The sequence below is a fragment of the Saimiri boliviensis genome, chromosome 3 (assembly GCF_048565385.1).
Source record: "Saimiri boliviensis isolate mSaiBol1 chromosome 3, mSaiBol1.pri, whole genome shotgun sequence".
Taxonomy (NCBI): Eukaryota; Metazoa; Chordata; class Mammalia; order Primates; family Cebidae; genus Saimiri; species Saimiri boliviensis.
The window spans coordinates 84,023,354-84,042,474 of NC_133451.1; the positions used below are offsets into that span (position 1 = coordinate 84,023,354).

Genomic DNA, 19,121 nt, shown 5'->3' on the forward strand with positions numbered 1-19,121 from the left:
AGAAGAAAAATTGTCTCATTTGCAGCTGACATTATATGAAGAAAACACTAAAGATGCCACCCAAAACTGTTAGAATTCAATAAAGTCACAGGATATAAAATCAAAATTAAAAATCAGTTGTATACATATATCAAAGTACCTTGTTATACACCTTAAATTTATACAATTTTTATACGTGAATAATCAGACATCCAAAATGCAATTTAAAAAGCAACATCATTTACAATATCATAAGAAAGAACAAAATACTTCAGAATAAATTTAACCAATAAGGTGAAAGATCTGTGTACACTTAAAAACTATAACACATTGATAAAAGGGACTGAAGAAGACACACATAAATGAAGATGTCCCATGTTAATGGACTGGAAAGATTAATATTTTTAAAGTATCTATAGTACCCAAAGTGATTAAATTCAACTCATTATTTATCAAAATCTCTTCTCATTTTTTGCAGAAACAGAAAAAATCAATTCTGAAATTCATATGGAATTATAACAGGTACAGAATACCCAAAGGAATCTTGAGTAAGAAGAAAGCTGGAGGCATCACAATTCCTGATCTCAAAATATATTACAAAAATAAAGTAATCAAAACTGCATAGTACTACTGTGGAAACAGATGTGTAAAAGAATGGAACAGAATAGACAGTGCAGAGGTAATTCTACACATTTATAGTCAACTGATGTTTGACAAAAGTGCCAATTCTACACATTTATAGTCAACTGATCTTTGACAAAAGCATACAATAGGAAAACAAAAGAATAGTCTCTTCAATTAATAATATTGAGAGAACTGGATATCCATGTGTAAAAGAATGAAACTGGACCATTATCTCACATTATATATAGAAACCAACTCAAAGTCTGTTAAATAAACATAATACCTAAAACTATAAAACCACTAGGAGAAATATAGAGAAATGCTGCTTGACATTTGACTGAGCAATGATTTTGAGACGTGACCCCAAAAATACAGGCACTAAAAACAGAAATAGACAAGTAGTATTTCATCAAGGCAAAAAATTTGTGTACAGCAAAGAAAACAATCAACAAAGTAAAAGAACAACCTAAGGAATGGGAGGAAGAAAATCTTTGCAAGCTATCCATCCCATAAGGAGTGAATATCTAAAATATATGATACTCAAATAATTCAATAGTATAAAAAAAAAATAACCTGAGTTAAAAATGGGCAAAAAATGGTATTGGGAAAACTGGCTAGTGATATGCAGAAAGCTGAAACTGGATTCCTTCCTTACACTTTATTCAAAAATTAACTCAAGATAGATTAAAGATTTAAATGTGAGACCTAACACCATAAAAACCCTAGAAGAAAACCTAGGCAGTACCATTCAGGACATAGGTATAGGCAAGGACTTCATGACTAAAACACCAAAAGTAATGGCAACAAAAGCCAAAATTGACAAGTGGGACCTAATTAAACTAAAGATCTTCCTCACAGCAAAAGAAACTATAATTAGAGTGAACCAGCAACCAACAGGATGGGAAAAAAATGTGCAATCTACACATCTGACAAAGGACTAATATCCAAAATCTACAAATAACTTAAACAAATTTACAGGAAAAAAACCTCATCAAAAAGTGGACAAAGGATATAAACAGACACTTTTCAGGAGAAAACATTTATGCAGCCAACAAACATGAAAAAAAGCTCATCATCACTGGTCATTAGAAATGCAAATCAAAACCACATTGAGATACCATCTCACACCAGTTAGAATGGTGATCATTAAAAAAATCAAGACACAACAAATGCTAGAGAGAAGGTGGAGAAATATGAATGCTTTTACACTGTTGGTGGGAGAGTAAATTAGTTCAACCATTGTAGAAGACAGTGTGGTGATTTCTAAAGGATCTAGAAATAGAAATATTATTTGGCCCAGCAATCTGAATACTGGATATTTACCCAAAGGATTGTAAATCATTCTATTATAAAGACACATGCACTTGTATGTTTATTGCAGCACTGTTTACAATAGCAAAGACTTGGAAATAACCCCATTGCCCATCAATGATCCACTGGATGAAGAAAATGTGGCACATATACACCATGGAATACTCTGCAGCTATAAAAAAGGATGAGTTAATGTCTTTTGCAGGGACATGGAGGAAGCTGGAAAACATCATTCTCGGCAAACTGACACAAGAACAGAAAACCGAACACCACATGTTCTCACTCATAAGTGTGTGTTGAACAATGAGAACACATTGACACAGGGTGGAGAACATCACACACTGAGACCTGTTTTGGGGTGGGGGGCTAGGGGAGAGAGGGATAGGATTAGGAGAAATACCTAATGTAGATAATGGGTTGATGGATGCAGCAAACCACCATGGCACATGTATACCTGTGTAAAAAAGCTGCAAGTTCTGCACATGTACCCCAAAGCTTAGGGTATAATTTAAAAAATGGGCAAAAGACTCAGTCATTTCTCCAGATAAGATATGTGAAAGGCCAACTTATATGTTATATGGAAAGGTGCTCAATATCACTAATCACCAGGGAAATACAATCGTAACCACAATGAGATATCACTTAACAGATGTTTGGATAACTGTTGTCAAAATGACAAAAGATGACAAGTATTGAAAAGGTTGCGGAGAAGAAGGAATGTTTGTGTACTGTTGGTGGGAATGTGAGTTGTTACTGCCTTTATGAAAAACAGTATGAAGATTCCTCAAAAAATTAAAATAGAACTATCATATAATCCAGCAATTCTGCTTCTGGATATATATCAAAGGAAAAGAATTCAGTATGACAAAGAGATATCTGCATTTCTGCATTCATAGCAGTATTATTAGCAATAACCAAAGCATGGAAATGACCTAAATATCTGCCTACGGATGAGTGGATAAAGAAACTGTGAGATACAGAAATAGACACACACACACACACACACACACACACACACCCCAATGGAATATCATTCAGCCATATAAAAGAAAATCCTGTCATTTTGCAGCAACATGAATAAATAAGAATGTGTTCCTGGTTCATTCATGCTAAGTGAAGTAAGCCAGACACAGAAAGATTGCATGATCTCACTCACATGTAAAATTGAAAAATCATGGTCTCATAAAAGCAGCGAGTACAATGGTGGTTTTCAGGGGCTGGGATTTGTAGGAAATTAGGAGGCATTTGAATAAATGGTGTAAGTTTTAGTTGCACAGGATAAATAAGTTCTGGAGATGTAATGTATAGCAATGTGACAAGATTTAACAATACTGTATTGTATACTTGAAATTTGCTAACAGAGTAGATTTTAAGCGTTCTGAAGATCTACAAAAAAGTATGTGAGGTGAAATATATGTTAATTATCTTGATTTGGTAACAATTTCACAATGTAGACATATATTAAAACATTGCATTGTATACATATATCAAAACATTACATTGTGTATTCAAATTATATATTTTTTTATTTTTTCAATTACAACTTGATAAAGCTGGGATAATTGTGTTTGAAAGAAAAACAAAACTTTCAAGAACGTGAAAATACACTCCCCAGAATGGAAGAATGTATTTGTAAATCATGTGTTTGATAACAGACTCGTATTCAAAATACATAAACATATTTTTCTCTAAGTAAGATATATAAATAATTGCATGACAATATTCTTAGCACCTTTAGCCATTAGGGGAATGCATTTCAGAATCACAATGAAATAATACTTCATACCCATGGATAGCTAAATAATAATAATAATAAAGATAGTCAAGTACAACTGTTGGCAAGTATGTGGAAAAATCCCTCCTACATGATTGATATGATTGTATAATGGTATAGCCACTTTAGAAAATGGTAAGATGCTTTCTTAATCTGTTAAACATAGAATTACCAAATGACCTACCAGTTCCACTCTTCAGTGTACACCCAATATATAAAAACTTATGTTCACACAAGAACTTGTGTTCAAGGTACATAGCAGCATTATTAATAGCCAAAAGTGAAATAATCCAAATAGACATGAACTGATGAATTCATAAAGCAAAGTGTTATGTCCATATGATGGAATAATTTTCAGCCTTAACACATAGTGAAATACTGATCTATTTTACAATATAGATCCACCTTGGAAAATACATGTTTACTAAAGGAAGCTTATCACAAAAGGTCACATATTGTATAATTCAATTTATATGAAATGTTCAGAATAGGCAAATCCATAGAGACAGAAAGTAGATTTGCATTCGTCAGGCATTAGGAGAAGGGAGAATAAGAAATGAGTGCTGATGTGTTTTGGGTTTATTTTTCAGATGAAGAAAATTTCTTAGAATTAGCGGTGTATGTTGAACAATTCTGATATACTAAGAAAACACATAATTGCGAAATTTAAAATTGAGATGTGTGGATATGTTAACTTACTTGTTTATACTGACCATTTTACTATCTGTTATGCACAAAAACTTTGTGTTGTACACCTTAAGTTTATGCAATATAATTTTTCTAAATAATAAAAGAATGAAAGAACTGAAAGAGTAAATTTTATGGTATGTGATTTATATCTCAATAATAGACACCTAATGAGTAATGAAACTATCAAACATTGAAACAGAGTCTCTAAGTCTAGTTACTGCAACTTCTCTCTGCCACATCATTATGTTATTAGTAGTTTTATGGTCCTCGTTGTCATTGTTATTTTTGTTGCTAAACAGATGAAAATCCAGTTACTATGTAAGGATATTGCAACATCACATTATTACTTATACATTTTTACCTTGTTAGCAATGTGTTTGTTTAAAACAAAGAGTTATCCTATATATATTTGTAACACTATTTGAAAGTAAACAATTTGTCATTATATTAATTATGATAAATTAGAATGATGTTATTTATTGTTATTACATTCCCAAAGCTCTAGAATGTTGGATGATGAAAAGAGACTTTCACCGGGAATTTAGAGTAGGTAACATGTCTAAATCTAATTTTGCCTTTTATTAATTGTGTGACCTTAACGTCTCATTTAACTCCCTTTGTATTGGCGACTTCATTTTAAAAAGTCAGAAGTTTATCTCCGAAATTGGTTCAGTTTGCTCTAATTTCTATTTTTTGTGTTACAAGCATAATTAGTATAGAAAAGTCAATTAACCTAAGGAAAATATTTGCCACAGATTTTGATAGGCAGAATTAGTATTTTAATTTACCATAAAAGACTAGACACATTATTAAGAAAAGTACTTTGGATCAAATTAATTAATAAGAAAAGGAAATAAATGTATAATTTACAAAAAACAAATTCAAAACACAAGTCAGGAAGAAAGTGAAAGTGGAAAAATATTCAGTTACCAAAATGCAAATAAAATAAGATTTCATTTTTTATGTATAAAATATAAAAGGCTTTAAAATTATATCTAATTCAGTTATATATCAAGTAATATACTTAGCTATTATAAAGTAAGTAGCAATAATTTTTGGTCAAGCAGTTTGGCAGTAAGAATTAGGATTAAAAAAATAGTCATAGCCTTCAACCCAGTAATTCTATTTCTGGAAATCCACCTGAAAATATAAACCAAGATTATGTATATATTTTAATATTAAAATAATAATTGAAACATTATTTATAATATTGAAAATCTAAAACTAATCTACAGGGTCAACAACAAATGAATATTCAAATAAAGTATGCTGTAGTTATACTGTAAATAAATAAAAATAAAGGAAATGGTCCCAAAGAAAATATTTCCAGAGACTTCAGATTATTAAATTATCTGCAAGTATAGGTGATGAAAGTATTGATAATTATTTATCCATAATACTTTATAGTTTTCTAATTTTCTATGACTGTTCCTTACTGAGATACACACAGTAAATTTCCTCTCTGAAACCATTTGCCATTTCTTCTCTACTAGCAAGATTTTGAACTTCTTTTTAGATAGGCATCATTCTTAGCATTCATTCAGCAGCCTTTCAAAGTAGAGATGGCATGAGATACAGCTGTACTTAATAAAAATATAAATAGAAAAAATTGAGTGAAGCTTCCCCAAAATTTCTTTAAAATGGTTTAGTTTTTGTTGGTACCCACCTTTTGTTCTCTGCCTTTCTCCTTCTTCATCTTTGGAATAAAAATCTAATGCTGCAGGTAAAACAACTAACTTGTGACAATGAGAACACAATGTAAACTAAAGCCTCATGCTAAGGAAGGCTTTGCAGAAAAACAGAGGGCACCAGGATTCTTGATATCATTTTGAAGATTGTCCCAGCCCTGGGCCATGTACCTTGATATTGGCAAAAAAATAAAAATAAAAAACTAAATTCCTAACTTGTTTAAGCCATTGGTTCATTATGCATTCTGATACTTGCAGCTAAAAGCAATCTGTAACATGTTTATATATATAAATACATATGTATTTGTATTACATATAAATGCATATATTAATTTACATAATGATTGCATGTACTTGAATTGATGGGGTTGAATTTTCTACATAATTTCAAATTGCCTATACTGGCATATAAATTTGAACAGGTATATTTGCAATTATATATATATATATATATATATATATATATATGCGAACACACGTATGTCATATATGTGAATGAATGGGAGTACACTAACTAGACAGATAATTTCCTATTCGTTCTTCTAGATTTAGCTCAAAGATACTTTCTCTGTGAAGCATCTTCATCTTGCTTTCTTATAACTTGAATGAACCTCTAATATAGCATACATAATCTTATATTGTAATTGTTTGTTTATATATCTGCCTTCCTACTCCCACTCTATTTTACTGTCAATACTTGTTGGTCTGGCATATTGACTCCATCATCATTTATACACATTTAATAGATGATGATAGATTAGTTGATAAGCAAACATTATAATGATTACTTACATATTATTTTCATTTTGTTGGTATCTGTTTAATGCTATAATATTCTCAATTCCTTTTCACTGCCCTATGTGCTATGATGTACTCAACAGGCATTCAGTGATGTCATTAATTAACTGATAATAGTTGCAATACATATACATTAAGGGTTTCTGATATCTGCAAATTACATCTGATACATGAAACATATGGCTGGATGTTCATTGATCTATAGTCTAGATTTAAAATATGAGTAGATATTTTCAAATATTTTCATAGAATGCTTTTTCAGGGACTGAACCAACAGCAAATGACCTAGCACACAGATTCTGCAACCAAACTGTGTGGGTATAAACCAAGTTACTATCTTGGTATATTCAAATAAGTCGCTTAATCATTTATATTTTGCATTCCTCAATAGAAAAAATAGGATAATAATATTTTTATTGGGTTTTGTGAGAATTCAAAGAGTTAATGTACACAGAGCTCCCAGAACAATGTTGAATTATGGAAAGCTCTCAATAAATACTTTCTATAAACAAGTTTGCAGTCAGGATGCATAAGTAGATCCTGATCTGCTACTTTAAAAATACCTCTCAAGAGTCTGTCTTTCCAGAATGTCTATTATTTTCTTTTCTTCCTTATTGCTTCATTAAATCTGCAGTTAATTAATGTATTTATATTACAATCATCTAATTTAAATTCAGAGAATGTGTTGAATGTCCTCACATAGCTTCTCAATATAAAAATAATAATTATTCTGTAGACTGAACAAGAATGAGTAAGAGTGAGATTGAAATTGCAATCTCAAAATTAGCTTTGTAATGAGGAATCTATAGACCCAAATTCAATCTTGCCCTTTGCTTCAGTTAGGTTAGATGATGTTCCCTTGGAAAATGTGAAGTTTATATATTTTGTATGCATGATTTGTGAAGAAGTCATTGATGGGAACTGTTTATGTGACAGTCTTTAGAAATCTGTGTGATGAAGTTTTGCTTCTATAAAATTTCACTTCAAAAACAGTTCTTTGGATGCCAGTATTCCATTTTGGAGGTAATCTTTTACTGTCACAAAATATATATTTAAACATTATGACAACTAAAAACAAGGTTAAGTGTCTCCCTAAGTACAATAAATATTGAATAGAATTATAAATTTATTCTGGAAGAGGGGAAAAAAGCAAACAACAACTTCCTGGCATCCTAAAACAAAACAGCAATTCTTTCCATAGTTCTAAGTTACACTTTCTGATGTAAAATGAGTCATTGTGCACTGCTTTATTGTAATATGTGTGTATATACATATATTTATATATTTTTAAATTTTATTTAAGGTGTGCATATATACAAAGTATTTTAAATATTTTTTTGAAAGCAAAGCCAATTAGATACTAGTACAGTTCTCACATTATACTTATTTATTCATTTAGTCATTCATGAAGGATATATTGTGGGCTTACCATGTATTGAGAATAATAGGTTCTAGGGATCTGAATGTAACAGATAAGGTCCTATACTCATGAACTAATTATTTAATAAAATATTTTATATTTTAATGTAGTATGTTTACATGTATTTCTAGATAGATGTTATGAAAAATGTCTTCAAATTTGTTCACATGGTGTGTAGCCTATTCAACCTGCCAATTTATTTTTTCATTATGGAAGTACATTCTGATTACCTAATATAAGCTAAGGACTTCTGGTAGTTATTAAGGCTGTTCCCAAGGGTACTTGAGAGAATTACACTTCTCCACCTGCTGCCATATGGCTACTTTGTTTAGCCCATGAAATGTGAGTGGGAGTCTTAACTTGTGTCACTTCTGAATAAATTTATATATCAAAGTGATTGTGGATGACATGGCCATTGGAGCCTATGTGTCTGGTGATTAAGTGACCGTGATGAATAGAGCTCCATTTCACATTTACATTGGCTGTGTAGACTGAGATGAAAGATACTCTCACTGTGTTAAGCCATAACATGTCAGAGTTGTTTTGTTAATGAGGCATAACCTAGCATATGCTGACTGATAAGCACCATTCTAGGTGCTGAGGATATAATTGTAAGCAAAGCAGGTAAAGTACCTGTCCACATGGAATTTATTTTCAAGTGATGAAACTATAACTAAAAAATAATAAATTGATATGGGATATGATGATGAATAGCATTAAATGCTTAAAGTTTAGTACGGATAAATAATCAGGGTGGATGCTATTTTAGATAGAATGCTCAGCAAAGTTATTTCTGGAAAGGTGATACTTAATCAGAGACCTTATTTAAAGGGCAAGACCTTCAGGAATTGCACTAGCAACAGTGTTGCAAAAGGCCTGGCACACTGGTTCTGAAAATTCAAACTGTATAGTCCTGAGCTCCACCAGTTAGGAGCTCCTGTAAATAATCTGAAGAAATGATGGGGATATATGATAGCTCTGAGAAAAGAGAGTGTGCCCTGCTGCAGTGGACTGAGCAGGGGAGACCTGTAGGAGATAAGTAATCTAAGGTTGTTCGAGTACACAGAACAAGTGATGCCTCGTAGGTCTTGGTGTAAATAAGTGAGAAAAGAAAGTTTTGAACACAAGCATTATGTGATTTGACTTATGATTTTTAAAAATCACTTTGACTTCTTGGTGAACAATAAATCCTAGAAGGTACAGAGTAGAAACTGGCAGACTAGTTAAGATGCTATTGCAGTTTTGGGTTGTGATAGCAGTGATACCAAGTGTCAGTATTAAGAACACTTGGAGACTGAGCTAATAGGATTTGCTCTTATTTTATGATGGTGAGATGAAGGGAGTGGGGCAGGAGCCAGAAGAGAGGAGAGAGAGGGAAAGTAGGAATCAATTATGGAGAAGCCATAGAAAGATGTACTTGAAGGAAGGAATGTCAGGATGAAGGCCTGGACTAAATAGAGAAATCAGATCCCATTTTGAATTCCAGAGCAGATTTTGCCACAGAGCTATATTAAGAGGTAAATACTCTAACTAGCAGTTACTCTTTCGTGATAATGAATGTTATCTAGAATTTCATGTAGTGCATGCTATTGGTGACCTACCTATATGCCTTGATTAATTATCATTTCTATGCTTGTGGGTGCAAATTCCAGTCAGCTATCACTTTTGCCAGGAGGGCTCTGCAGTAAGGCCTGAAGTAGAAGGCCATTAACTCTCTCTAGGGGAAGCCCTCAAACAATTACAGAAGTTGGTAAATACTCGCCTCTCTAACCCTTTGGGCAGATGCCGAAATGTGAGATTTACAATGACATTTGGAGTTTCCTGGTGGGATTAGGCTTTAATTGTCTATGTTGCTAACATATTTGACAATACAAACTTATTTTTATTTTCTTCCCCTTTTCACTAGGAAAAAGTATAGGTATTTCCTAGTATCAGCTCCTAACTGAGCTATCTGTACTCAAATGTGTTTCTCAGAATCTGCTTATAAGGAAATCCAAATAAATACAGTTTATACACGGAAGAAAATTTATTGAAGTTGAATATTATTTAAAGTAAAACCAAAGGTTTTCCATTCTGAAAGTGAATCAACATTTGTTGATGGTTCAAAGATACAATACTGCAAAGATGATCATGTTTAATCCCCAAAACAACCATATGATGTTTGTAGGTGGGAGCTCCTTGAAAATGAAGTAGCTATTTAAATATAAAATTAAAACATGACAAGGGAAAGGTTTTGTTTTATTTACTCATAAACTCCAAAGACCTGGAGGAGTTCCTGTCGCATATAGACACTCAACAAGTATTTTAAAGAACACTTAAACTGAAAATAGTTCAAATCCATCTTGGAAGAATGTTGTTTTTGATGGGGAACCCAAGTTCAAGAGGATAACTATCTGAGGTCTGAAGGAGGAAGGCACTTTCAGACAAAGAAGACTCATCAAGTCAAACAGTAATAACAATTAGCATAGCATAAATGAGGTCTCCTCAATGATGTGGATGTCATAAACATTTTTATAGATGCACTACCTAAGGCTAAGAGAAGTAAAGCACTTTATTCTTAGTCCCAAAATTGATGCACAAGAGTAGCTATATTTGAGCGCAGGCTTGTCTCTTTGTTCTTGCACCCTTGCATAATCTTGAATTCTTCCTGTTGACTGGCCTAAGTTAGGCAGTTAGATTTTGGAGAATCGATGTAAGTCCAAATATTTCTTAAAACAGAGACTTTTTTTAATAAAATGGGTGTCATAGTCAATACAGGCTGCTGTATTAAAATATCATAAACTAGGTGGCTTAACAAATGTTTTTCACAATTTAAAAATCTGTATTCAAGATGAAGATGCTGGGAGACTTATATCTGGTGAGGATTCTTTTCCTGGTTTGCAGATATGGCTACCTTCTTCCTGTATCATAACATGACATAAAGAGTGAACTCTGATGTCTTCCTTTTCTTTGAATGGTGATAATTCATTCATGGAGGCTCCATCCTCATGACTTCACCTACACCTAATTATTTCCCAAAGGCCCCACCTCTAAATATTGTTACATTGGGCTATAGGGTTTCTACACATGAATACAAATACTCAGTTCATAGCAATGTGCATAAATTAACAGGATTTTTTTAAAATTAACTTCTCACATGTAATTTGGGATTTTAACCAAGGCTTAATCTAGGATCAGAATGGGAAGGATATTATAGAATGCTAAACAAGATCCAATAGGGTCAGGGCAAAGGAAAGGCTGCCATTTGCTCTTCCATATTTTAACAAGTAAATGATAGTATCTAAACAACAACAACGAACTCTGCAAAATATCATAAGCTACAACACACTAATATGAAAGTGCCTAAAATAAACAAACTGCTATCATGAAAGAAAGTAAAATTCCACTAACAGGTCAACAAAGGAGAAAATAAAGTCATTCCTTTGAACGTACATGGCTGAAAAGAGTAAGAAAATATCTTCTCTAATAAGACTTTGGTAATAGGTTCCCGAGGCTTGACAGCCTAAAGCCAAAACAAAACAAAACAACTCAAAATAAGAAGCGGACCAGTGAACCCATACTCACTCACACCTTTAGGCCAAGAACACAATTGATAGTTATAGGAGTGCATCTAAGTGCATTTCCTCAGGTGTCCGTGACCTCAGTCAATCTCCCTCTCCTTAAACCCTCTCATTTACCAGTCAGCAGCATGACTTAGGCAATGCATATTCATTCCACCCTGCCTCCAGCACAGAGACCCAAACACATTCCTTCATGAATCACTATCATAACCTTTTAACAGTTTGGAGTATATTAAAATAAAAGCAATTCCGTTTGAATCCCATTTTTTTGCCCTTGGATAAATGTAATCAATAATTAAGTTGTCAGCTTTTTGTAGAGAATAGACATCTCATGTTGTTTTTAATGATTATGTATTCACACATAATTCTTTCCTTGACTAAAAAACATATTTCTACTACCTCAAATTCCCAGTCTAATTTAATTTTTTCTCTTTATATAATAAACAATTTTTGAAATCAGCAACTTTGTTATTTTGTGAAATTTACTATAAATAATTTGGGTAGAGAGCTGGATATGTGGCCTCCAGGGTATCTTCAATCACTGAAAATCTGTGATCCTCTCTCTAAATCTTTTGTGTACTCTCTCCAGAGGTTTGTATTACTAGAAATACCTGAAGAGTCCTGTTTTAACAGTGCTTATTAATAACATAGAACCCAAAAGAACCTCATAAAGCAAGATCTTGGTGTTTTCAAGCAAGACTAACAATCCAAATTAATTTAAGGAAAGAAGTAACTTACAAATATCAAAAAACAAAAAGCATCAAAGGGAAGGATGTAGAAATTACGCATTTGGGCTATTAGACATTCTTTTCTCACACACTTAGTCTGTAATGTTACCTAATGAAATTTAACACTCAGGCATTTTTCTAGTGAGAATATTTCATCTTTCTGTGAACTGTTATTTTCCTTTAGTGGAATATCTATTACACTCATTTGCCTGGATACCATGCAGTTTGGCACATAATCACACACTATTTATACGATTCTCTAAATGCTTGTCTCCTTGAGAGATTACCAGTAATTCAATTCACTAAAGTACTGGTTTCTCTCTTTTTGTATCAGGAACATTGCTGAAGTAACCATTATTATATTTCTCAGTGTAAATGACAGTCCTGGGCACAATGCCTTCTTTGTAATAAATTCCAGTACTGGTTGGGTTAATTCCCAAATGAATAAGTACTTGCTGAATTGAAGTAAGATGAAATGCATACTGGATAAGAATGACTGTTGATACCAACCACTGAAGCAATTTTTGTTCTCTAAGCTGTTTACACACCATTTGTTCTTAAATGTGCATTATTGAGAAAGTGCAATGTGCCAAGTACTATGTTAATAACTAATATAATCTCACTTTATCCTTGCAGTGAACTTAAAGAAAAATAGAGTCACAATTCCTTCATTTTCAAGTAATAGAGAACTCAAATTGGCTTAAGCAATAAATGGTATAACTTGATTCTAGTTGCATGTAGGCAAGGATCTGTCTCCTTGCTGTACATTATCCAAGCAGGATTCTAGTAGTGGCTGCCAATAGCTTTAATGTCTCCCCTCTTGGTTGCAATATGGCTATAAGTAGAGAAAACAACTTCACACCTTGAAAACATGGTAAATGCAAGGGGACTTAATTTAGAGGAGTCTAAACAAATGTCTCTTTAGATGAGTTAGCCCTCATGCCTGGACCAATCACTAACTTATTGACTTAAGCTGATCAGGATCTCTTTTAATGGAATGGTGTCCAATGAGCACTAAGGGGGAAAAAGTTGATGGAATTACTAAGCACTAGTTATTAAAGAATGTAGAAATGTGTGTTAGAATGAAAAAATAAAATAAAATTTGTTATATCCATTGCATCTCTTTTAAAAATAAACATTGACACTCTTTCTAGATGTGTACACAGACTTAGTATCTTAGAGAATTATTATTTCTTTATGTAGTTTACCAAAATATTCCTATTAATATGTTTTGCCTTAAATTCTACTCTCTGACTTATTTCCAAACCCTGCCCCTAACTTCCGTCTCCCTTGGCTAAGTGAAGCTGAAGGCTGTGGCCAGTGACAAAGGTGAAGGCAGAATAATTGCCTGACACCTTTTGGATTGAGAAGGAATTAGACGGGGAGTGGAAGAGATAACTTTCAACCTCTCTCTGTCATTTAATTTTAGATGTGTATCTGGTAAGCAATATAACACCAAAAAATTGTTGTAAATATACTTTCAAAATTATCTGTTATTAAGTGAGTTTTTGTTTGTATTTTTTTGTAATTGTAATTAATGATATTTGGACAGACCTACATCTTATTTTTTGTTGTTTCTTGCTTCTCTTCTTGGCCTCTTTTTATTCTTCTTCCTTGCCTCTGTTGAAGTGATATGCTTTTATTCCTTATTTTTACCTTTACTGTTTAGAAAGCCACTGGATATTTTTTTCTTCTTTAGTGGTTATTCTTACATTTAATAAAATATCTGGCTAACTTTTTAAGATAAGAAAACAAAGCTGTAAAGACTTAATATTACTTTCTTAAAATCACACAGTTAATATTGGCAAAAGTGAAATTCCAAATTAAGTCTGTCTTTATCACCAATATAATAGTGCCTCCCTTAAATCTCTGTTCATTGTCCGCAGCTCTGTGATCTGCCATACAAAAAGTCCTTCTAATTTTTTTTATTTTTTATTTTTGGCAATGAAAGAGTTTCCTGTGGACTCTCAGTATTAGTAATACATACATTTCCTTTTTATTATACATCATCTGAATGACATGTCTCTTTGCTGCCATTCATTTCTATTTAACTGATAAAACTGTAATTCACCAGTTAATTTTCTCCCTGCAGCTGTTGACTACCTACTTGTATTTTAGGAATGTGTTAATTAAAGAAAAAAATGAAAAGAAACAGAATGACTTGTTCAATTAGTGAATAACAAAATGTTGTTAGGAGCCATATTTATGACAGCAAAAATATTACAACAGTTAATCAATACATTCAGGGTCGAATTTGTTTCTTATTCAATAACTGAGTGATTAGACATAGTGCTAGTTAATAATGTTAAGTAAATCAGTTAGTGTATTTTGGGTGAATATTATTTTTGCATTATAAGAACCCATAACTGACAGTCTATTAGGAGTTTAGCTGAACATGTAAGATGAATTGATTCGACATGTAAAGGAAGTCATAAAGCATCATCAGTTTGATTTTTGTCATGTTAAGTATGCCTTAATTTGGTAAATCAAAGCATGTGCACTATTTGTAGTGTAAATTTTACTTATTAAAACCAAAGTTCTTATCGTTGTCCAATGTTTGCCACTATTCCAAGGAGAATTTTTGAATCAATTTTTGGTAACTTTTTAACCTTGGTTTTTTAAATATGCATTAATATTTGTGAATATTTCTATTTGAGTAGAAGTCAAAAGTTGTACAAGGTAGTCTGAAAGGTTGAATGTCCTCAGTTGTATAAATGAATTTAAAACACCTGATTATTTCTGAAACAAAAATGCTAAGAAAATGTAGAGTACATATATGAACCTGTATTTAAATATTTGATATGCCTGGATCAGTTAGAGAGATCTCTTAATCAAAGAAGCCTTTCACGCCAAGTGAATAGGAGAGGAAAAAGACTGAGGTTATCAGACTTAGAGAGTAGAGGCTGGTTAGACACTAAACCACGTGCAATAATGATCAGAATAAAATCTGAGGAACTGTGTCAGTCATCAAGTTTGAGTTGGTCTTGGTTAAAAAACTGGCTGGAGAAATACTAGCACTTTTTGGCATGAGAAGATAGTTAAATTTAAATTGCAAGGGAAAAACCATAAATCATTGGCATGATTATCTGTACAATTTTGATATTATTACAAGATATTTGCTAAAGTCCGCATACTCTTCAGAGAACCTGTGAATCACGTAAAGTTGGATTTAGTAAACTTGCTGAGTAAGGAAGAGCACCTGCTTAAGAGAGAGAGAATAAGGGAAGATTCATGTAGGGTTTGCGGGCCTTGGATTGGACATAAGGTTATAAGGGGCATATGGTCTTAAATGAAGTCTAGGCAGGGATTGGTCAGAATTCGTGAATTAGATCAGTTGCCAGAACTGTCCATGAGCTTAAGCAGTCTATGGATTTAACTGCTAAATCAGCTTGTGCTTCTCTATCTAGAAAAATATATATATGAATGAATTGGTGCTAAAGATTTTAAGCTTAAGTTTGTCTGGCAGGATATGGCCTTTACAGTTCATCTGTTTTGCAAGTCAAGTAGAATTTTGTGGTTCATGTTTCATTTTGTATCTGGTGTTCAGAATAGTGCCTTCCTTTTTGGATGTGCCCTTTATCCATAGCCCTTTCATAGCACTTTGACTGGGTCTTTTAGTTTCATATGAATATTTTATAATTCACCAAAAAATCTAAAGAAAACATGATATTGTTTATGACATTTGCCTAGTGACTGTTTTGTCTTGTTCTGGATTTACCTATTCCTGTAGGTCTTAATTCCAAGCATCCTTTTTATATGGTTCAAAACAAAACCTTTTGGAATATAACTTCCCCAGTGTTTTGAGATTTTCAAATGTTGCCCAATTTCTTAAATATGTTCTACTTGTACCAAGACACTCGTTCATATTCAGGTCTATTAAATTGCTAGATAATTTAGGAGGAAAAAAATTGATTTTTATTACTTTTTAATTCAACTTATATTTTTATTGTATAAAATTACCACTGTTTAAAAAATCTGTAGCACTAGACATAAAAATATGTTGCACAGGTCATAGCAGCTTGCTTTGGACTTTTCTTACAGATCTGTGAGGATGCAAATTCATTCACCTCAGCTGTTCATGGTACCCAGAGGATAAGCTTGATAAGTACTGCTGTAACAAAATCATATTACTAAGTAGAGTAAAATTTATTTATGTAAACCCTATGAGGTTTAATATCCTCTAATGTTTGAAATATTCAGGTTTTATAATTTTCACAGATCTAGCCAATATTTTATTAGAAATTATAAGAAAGAGGATATGTTGCATAAAATCAGAACTAAATTCCACAATTTTGCTAAGTTGGAATAAAGAATGTTAAACTGCCAGCCATAGTGGCTCATGCCTGTAATCTCAACACTCTGGGAAGCTGAAGCAGGAGAGTCACTTGGGCCTAGGATTTTGAGATCAGTTTGGGCAACATAGTGAGACACCATCTCTGTGAAAAATAAAAATTGAAAAATTAAAATTGAGTCAGGCATAGTGGTGTTTGTTATAGTCCCAGTTACCTGGGAGACTGAGGCAGGAGGATCCCTTGAGCCAGGGAGGTCAAGGCTGCAGTGAGCCATGGTTGCAACCACTGCACTCCAGCCTGGGATATAGAGTGAGACCATGTCTCAAAAACAAAACAAAAACAAAAACAAAAACAGAAAAACAAACTTGTATGTCCTGGTCTCTTGACATTTTATTAGTTCATTTAACATAATGTTGATATTTTTTGTTCTTATTCTACCAGTTTAACTGGCTCAATAGTCATGTCTTTGTAAAAGGTCGGCAGGAAATTTTGATTCCATTAAATCAAACCAGTGATTCCTGGTGCTAATCATCATCTTTTTATCTGATAAGATAAAATAAAGTGATATTTCTAAAATTGATGTGTCTGTGTTATGGGAGGGTTCCAGTAATATTTACATTTAATTTTTGCCTTTTAGAAATGAAAACTATAAATACTTATAATAACATAATAGACTTGATGGCTAATTTGTTTCATTTGCATTACTGCAACTCTCACATACTGTATTTGTTACTGGTATTTTCACTACTTATTTTAAGCTTTGACAATACATGGAAAATTAGAAGCCATTACAATAAGTAAACAATGAGGTTCTCCAGCAAGATTTGGCACACACTAGTGGTCTGTTTTGTGTTTTGTTTATTTTTTATTTTTTTTTTCTGTCATTGTTTTTATTTTACTTTCCCTTCTTGAAAGTAAACTAATCAACAGACTTGGCTAGACACAGCATCTCCAAATTGGAAAATGAAGTACTGAACACTGGAATAAACTACAGAATATATATTGTATGCATTCACCAAGAATTCCATTTAGCAATCAATGACATGTGAACATAAAAGTTTCATACAGTTTTCTAAGGCTTTGATATGTTTCATGTTGAGTAATTTGAGGCAGATTCTGAAATTCTAAGGATATCGAACCACCTTTACAGCCAAGAGACGTTTCCCTTTGGCTTCAAGAGAGATTTTACACTTTGTAGCAGGGAAGAATCTTGGAGCCTGTGTGTTTGGGCCTTTCAGGTTCCTCTTAAATACTGCAGCAAAAATAAAACTAAGACTTGTTATTATGGAACAGCTTGAGTTGCTGGAAAATATAATCAGTGCAGATATTTGTGTATCATTGTTCACCATTTCTATGCTCTTTTTCTGAGTTAATGAAACACATCTGGGGTATAATGTTCTGAAGGAAAATGAAAAAGATCTGCTTATTCTCACTTAAAATATAGTCTGTCTATCTCCACACAGAACATTAGAAAAAATGGGGAAACTAAGTTATCTGAGATAGCTTCTAAGAGTAATGGTTTCATTTCAAATTAGAGAATGCCTGAAGAGATTTCTACTGTAAGGGTATAGAAAAGACTGGCATGCAGAAGTAATGTCTACAGTAAGATGAGTGATCTTCCTTTTGAAAGGTAGAAGAAAGAATGCCTAGAAATGTCAGATGCATAAGACTGAAAAATTGAGATGTTTCCCATACTGAAATTTATTTTTGATCTTTGGATTACAGTTTCAGAGAGTATTGCAAAAGCTTCCTGAATGACTGTAATCTTTAGCAGTGTTGAAAACCACTAAACTGGAAAAACAAATCTTAGATTTGCCAGAAAAGAGGGATCTAGAGTTAGAGATAGAGAAAGTAAGAAAGGGAGAGAGGAAGAGAGGTGGAAGCAGGGATAATCTGGAAACATGTAAAGCATTAATAGCAGAAATTATATGGTTCTAGCACTTGGTTATTGTTTCCTGTGAATGTTTAGTGACCTAGGTTACCCAGAAGATGTCTTTTCCACGAGACTTTTAGACCCAGATGAGATCTTGAAATGTAAAAGCACTTTAAGAGATTGTGTGACATTGTGAGATAGGTCTTTATTTGTTACATAATGCCTATTGCATATGAAATGCTTTAATTGTTTATTTGTTTAAATTAAGCAACTCTCAGCAAAATAGTTCAAAGAGTGCTTTCAAGTGAAGAGTAGAGCATGATCTTTCCCAAGTTTCTGGGACACCGTTCCAGCTACAAGATAGAACAACACCCTGACAGGGGC

The 19,121-nt window shown here is 32.8% G+C and overlaps 1 protein-coding gene across 2 annotated transcripts in view; it reads left to right on the forward strand.

The window, feature by feature from the left end:
- The window catches only part of CCSER1 (coiled-coil serine rich protein 1), a 1,354,615-nt gene that overhangs the window by 785,635 nt on the left and 549,859 nt on the right, over window positions 1–19,121 (forward strand). The window contains exon 10 of one of the 2 annotated variants that reach the window (XM_074396448.1): window positions 458–7,366. The exons of the other annotated variant lie outside the window; for it this stretch is intronic. Within the exon in view, the coding sequence (XP_074252549.1) occupies window positions 458–604 (147 nt within the window). The 3' untranslated portion in view covers window positions 605–7,366. Of the gene's footprint in view, window positions 1–457; window positions 7,367–19,121 lie in introns of those variants that run through there. 2 annotated transcript variants of the gene reach the window in all.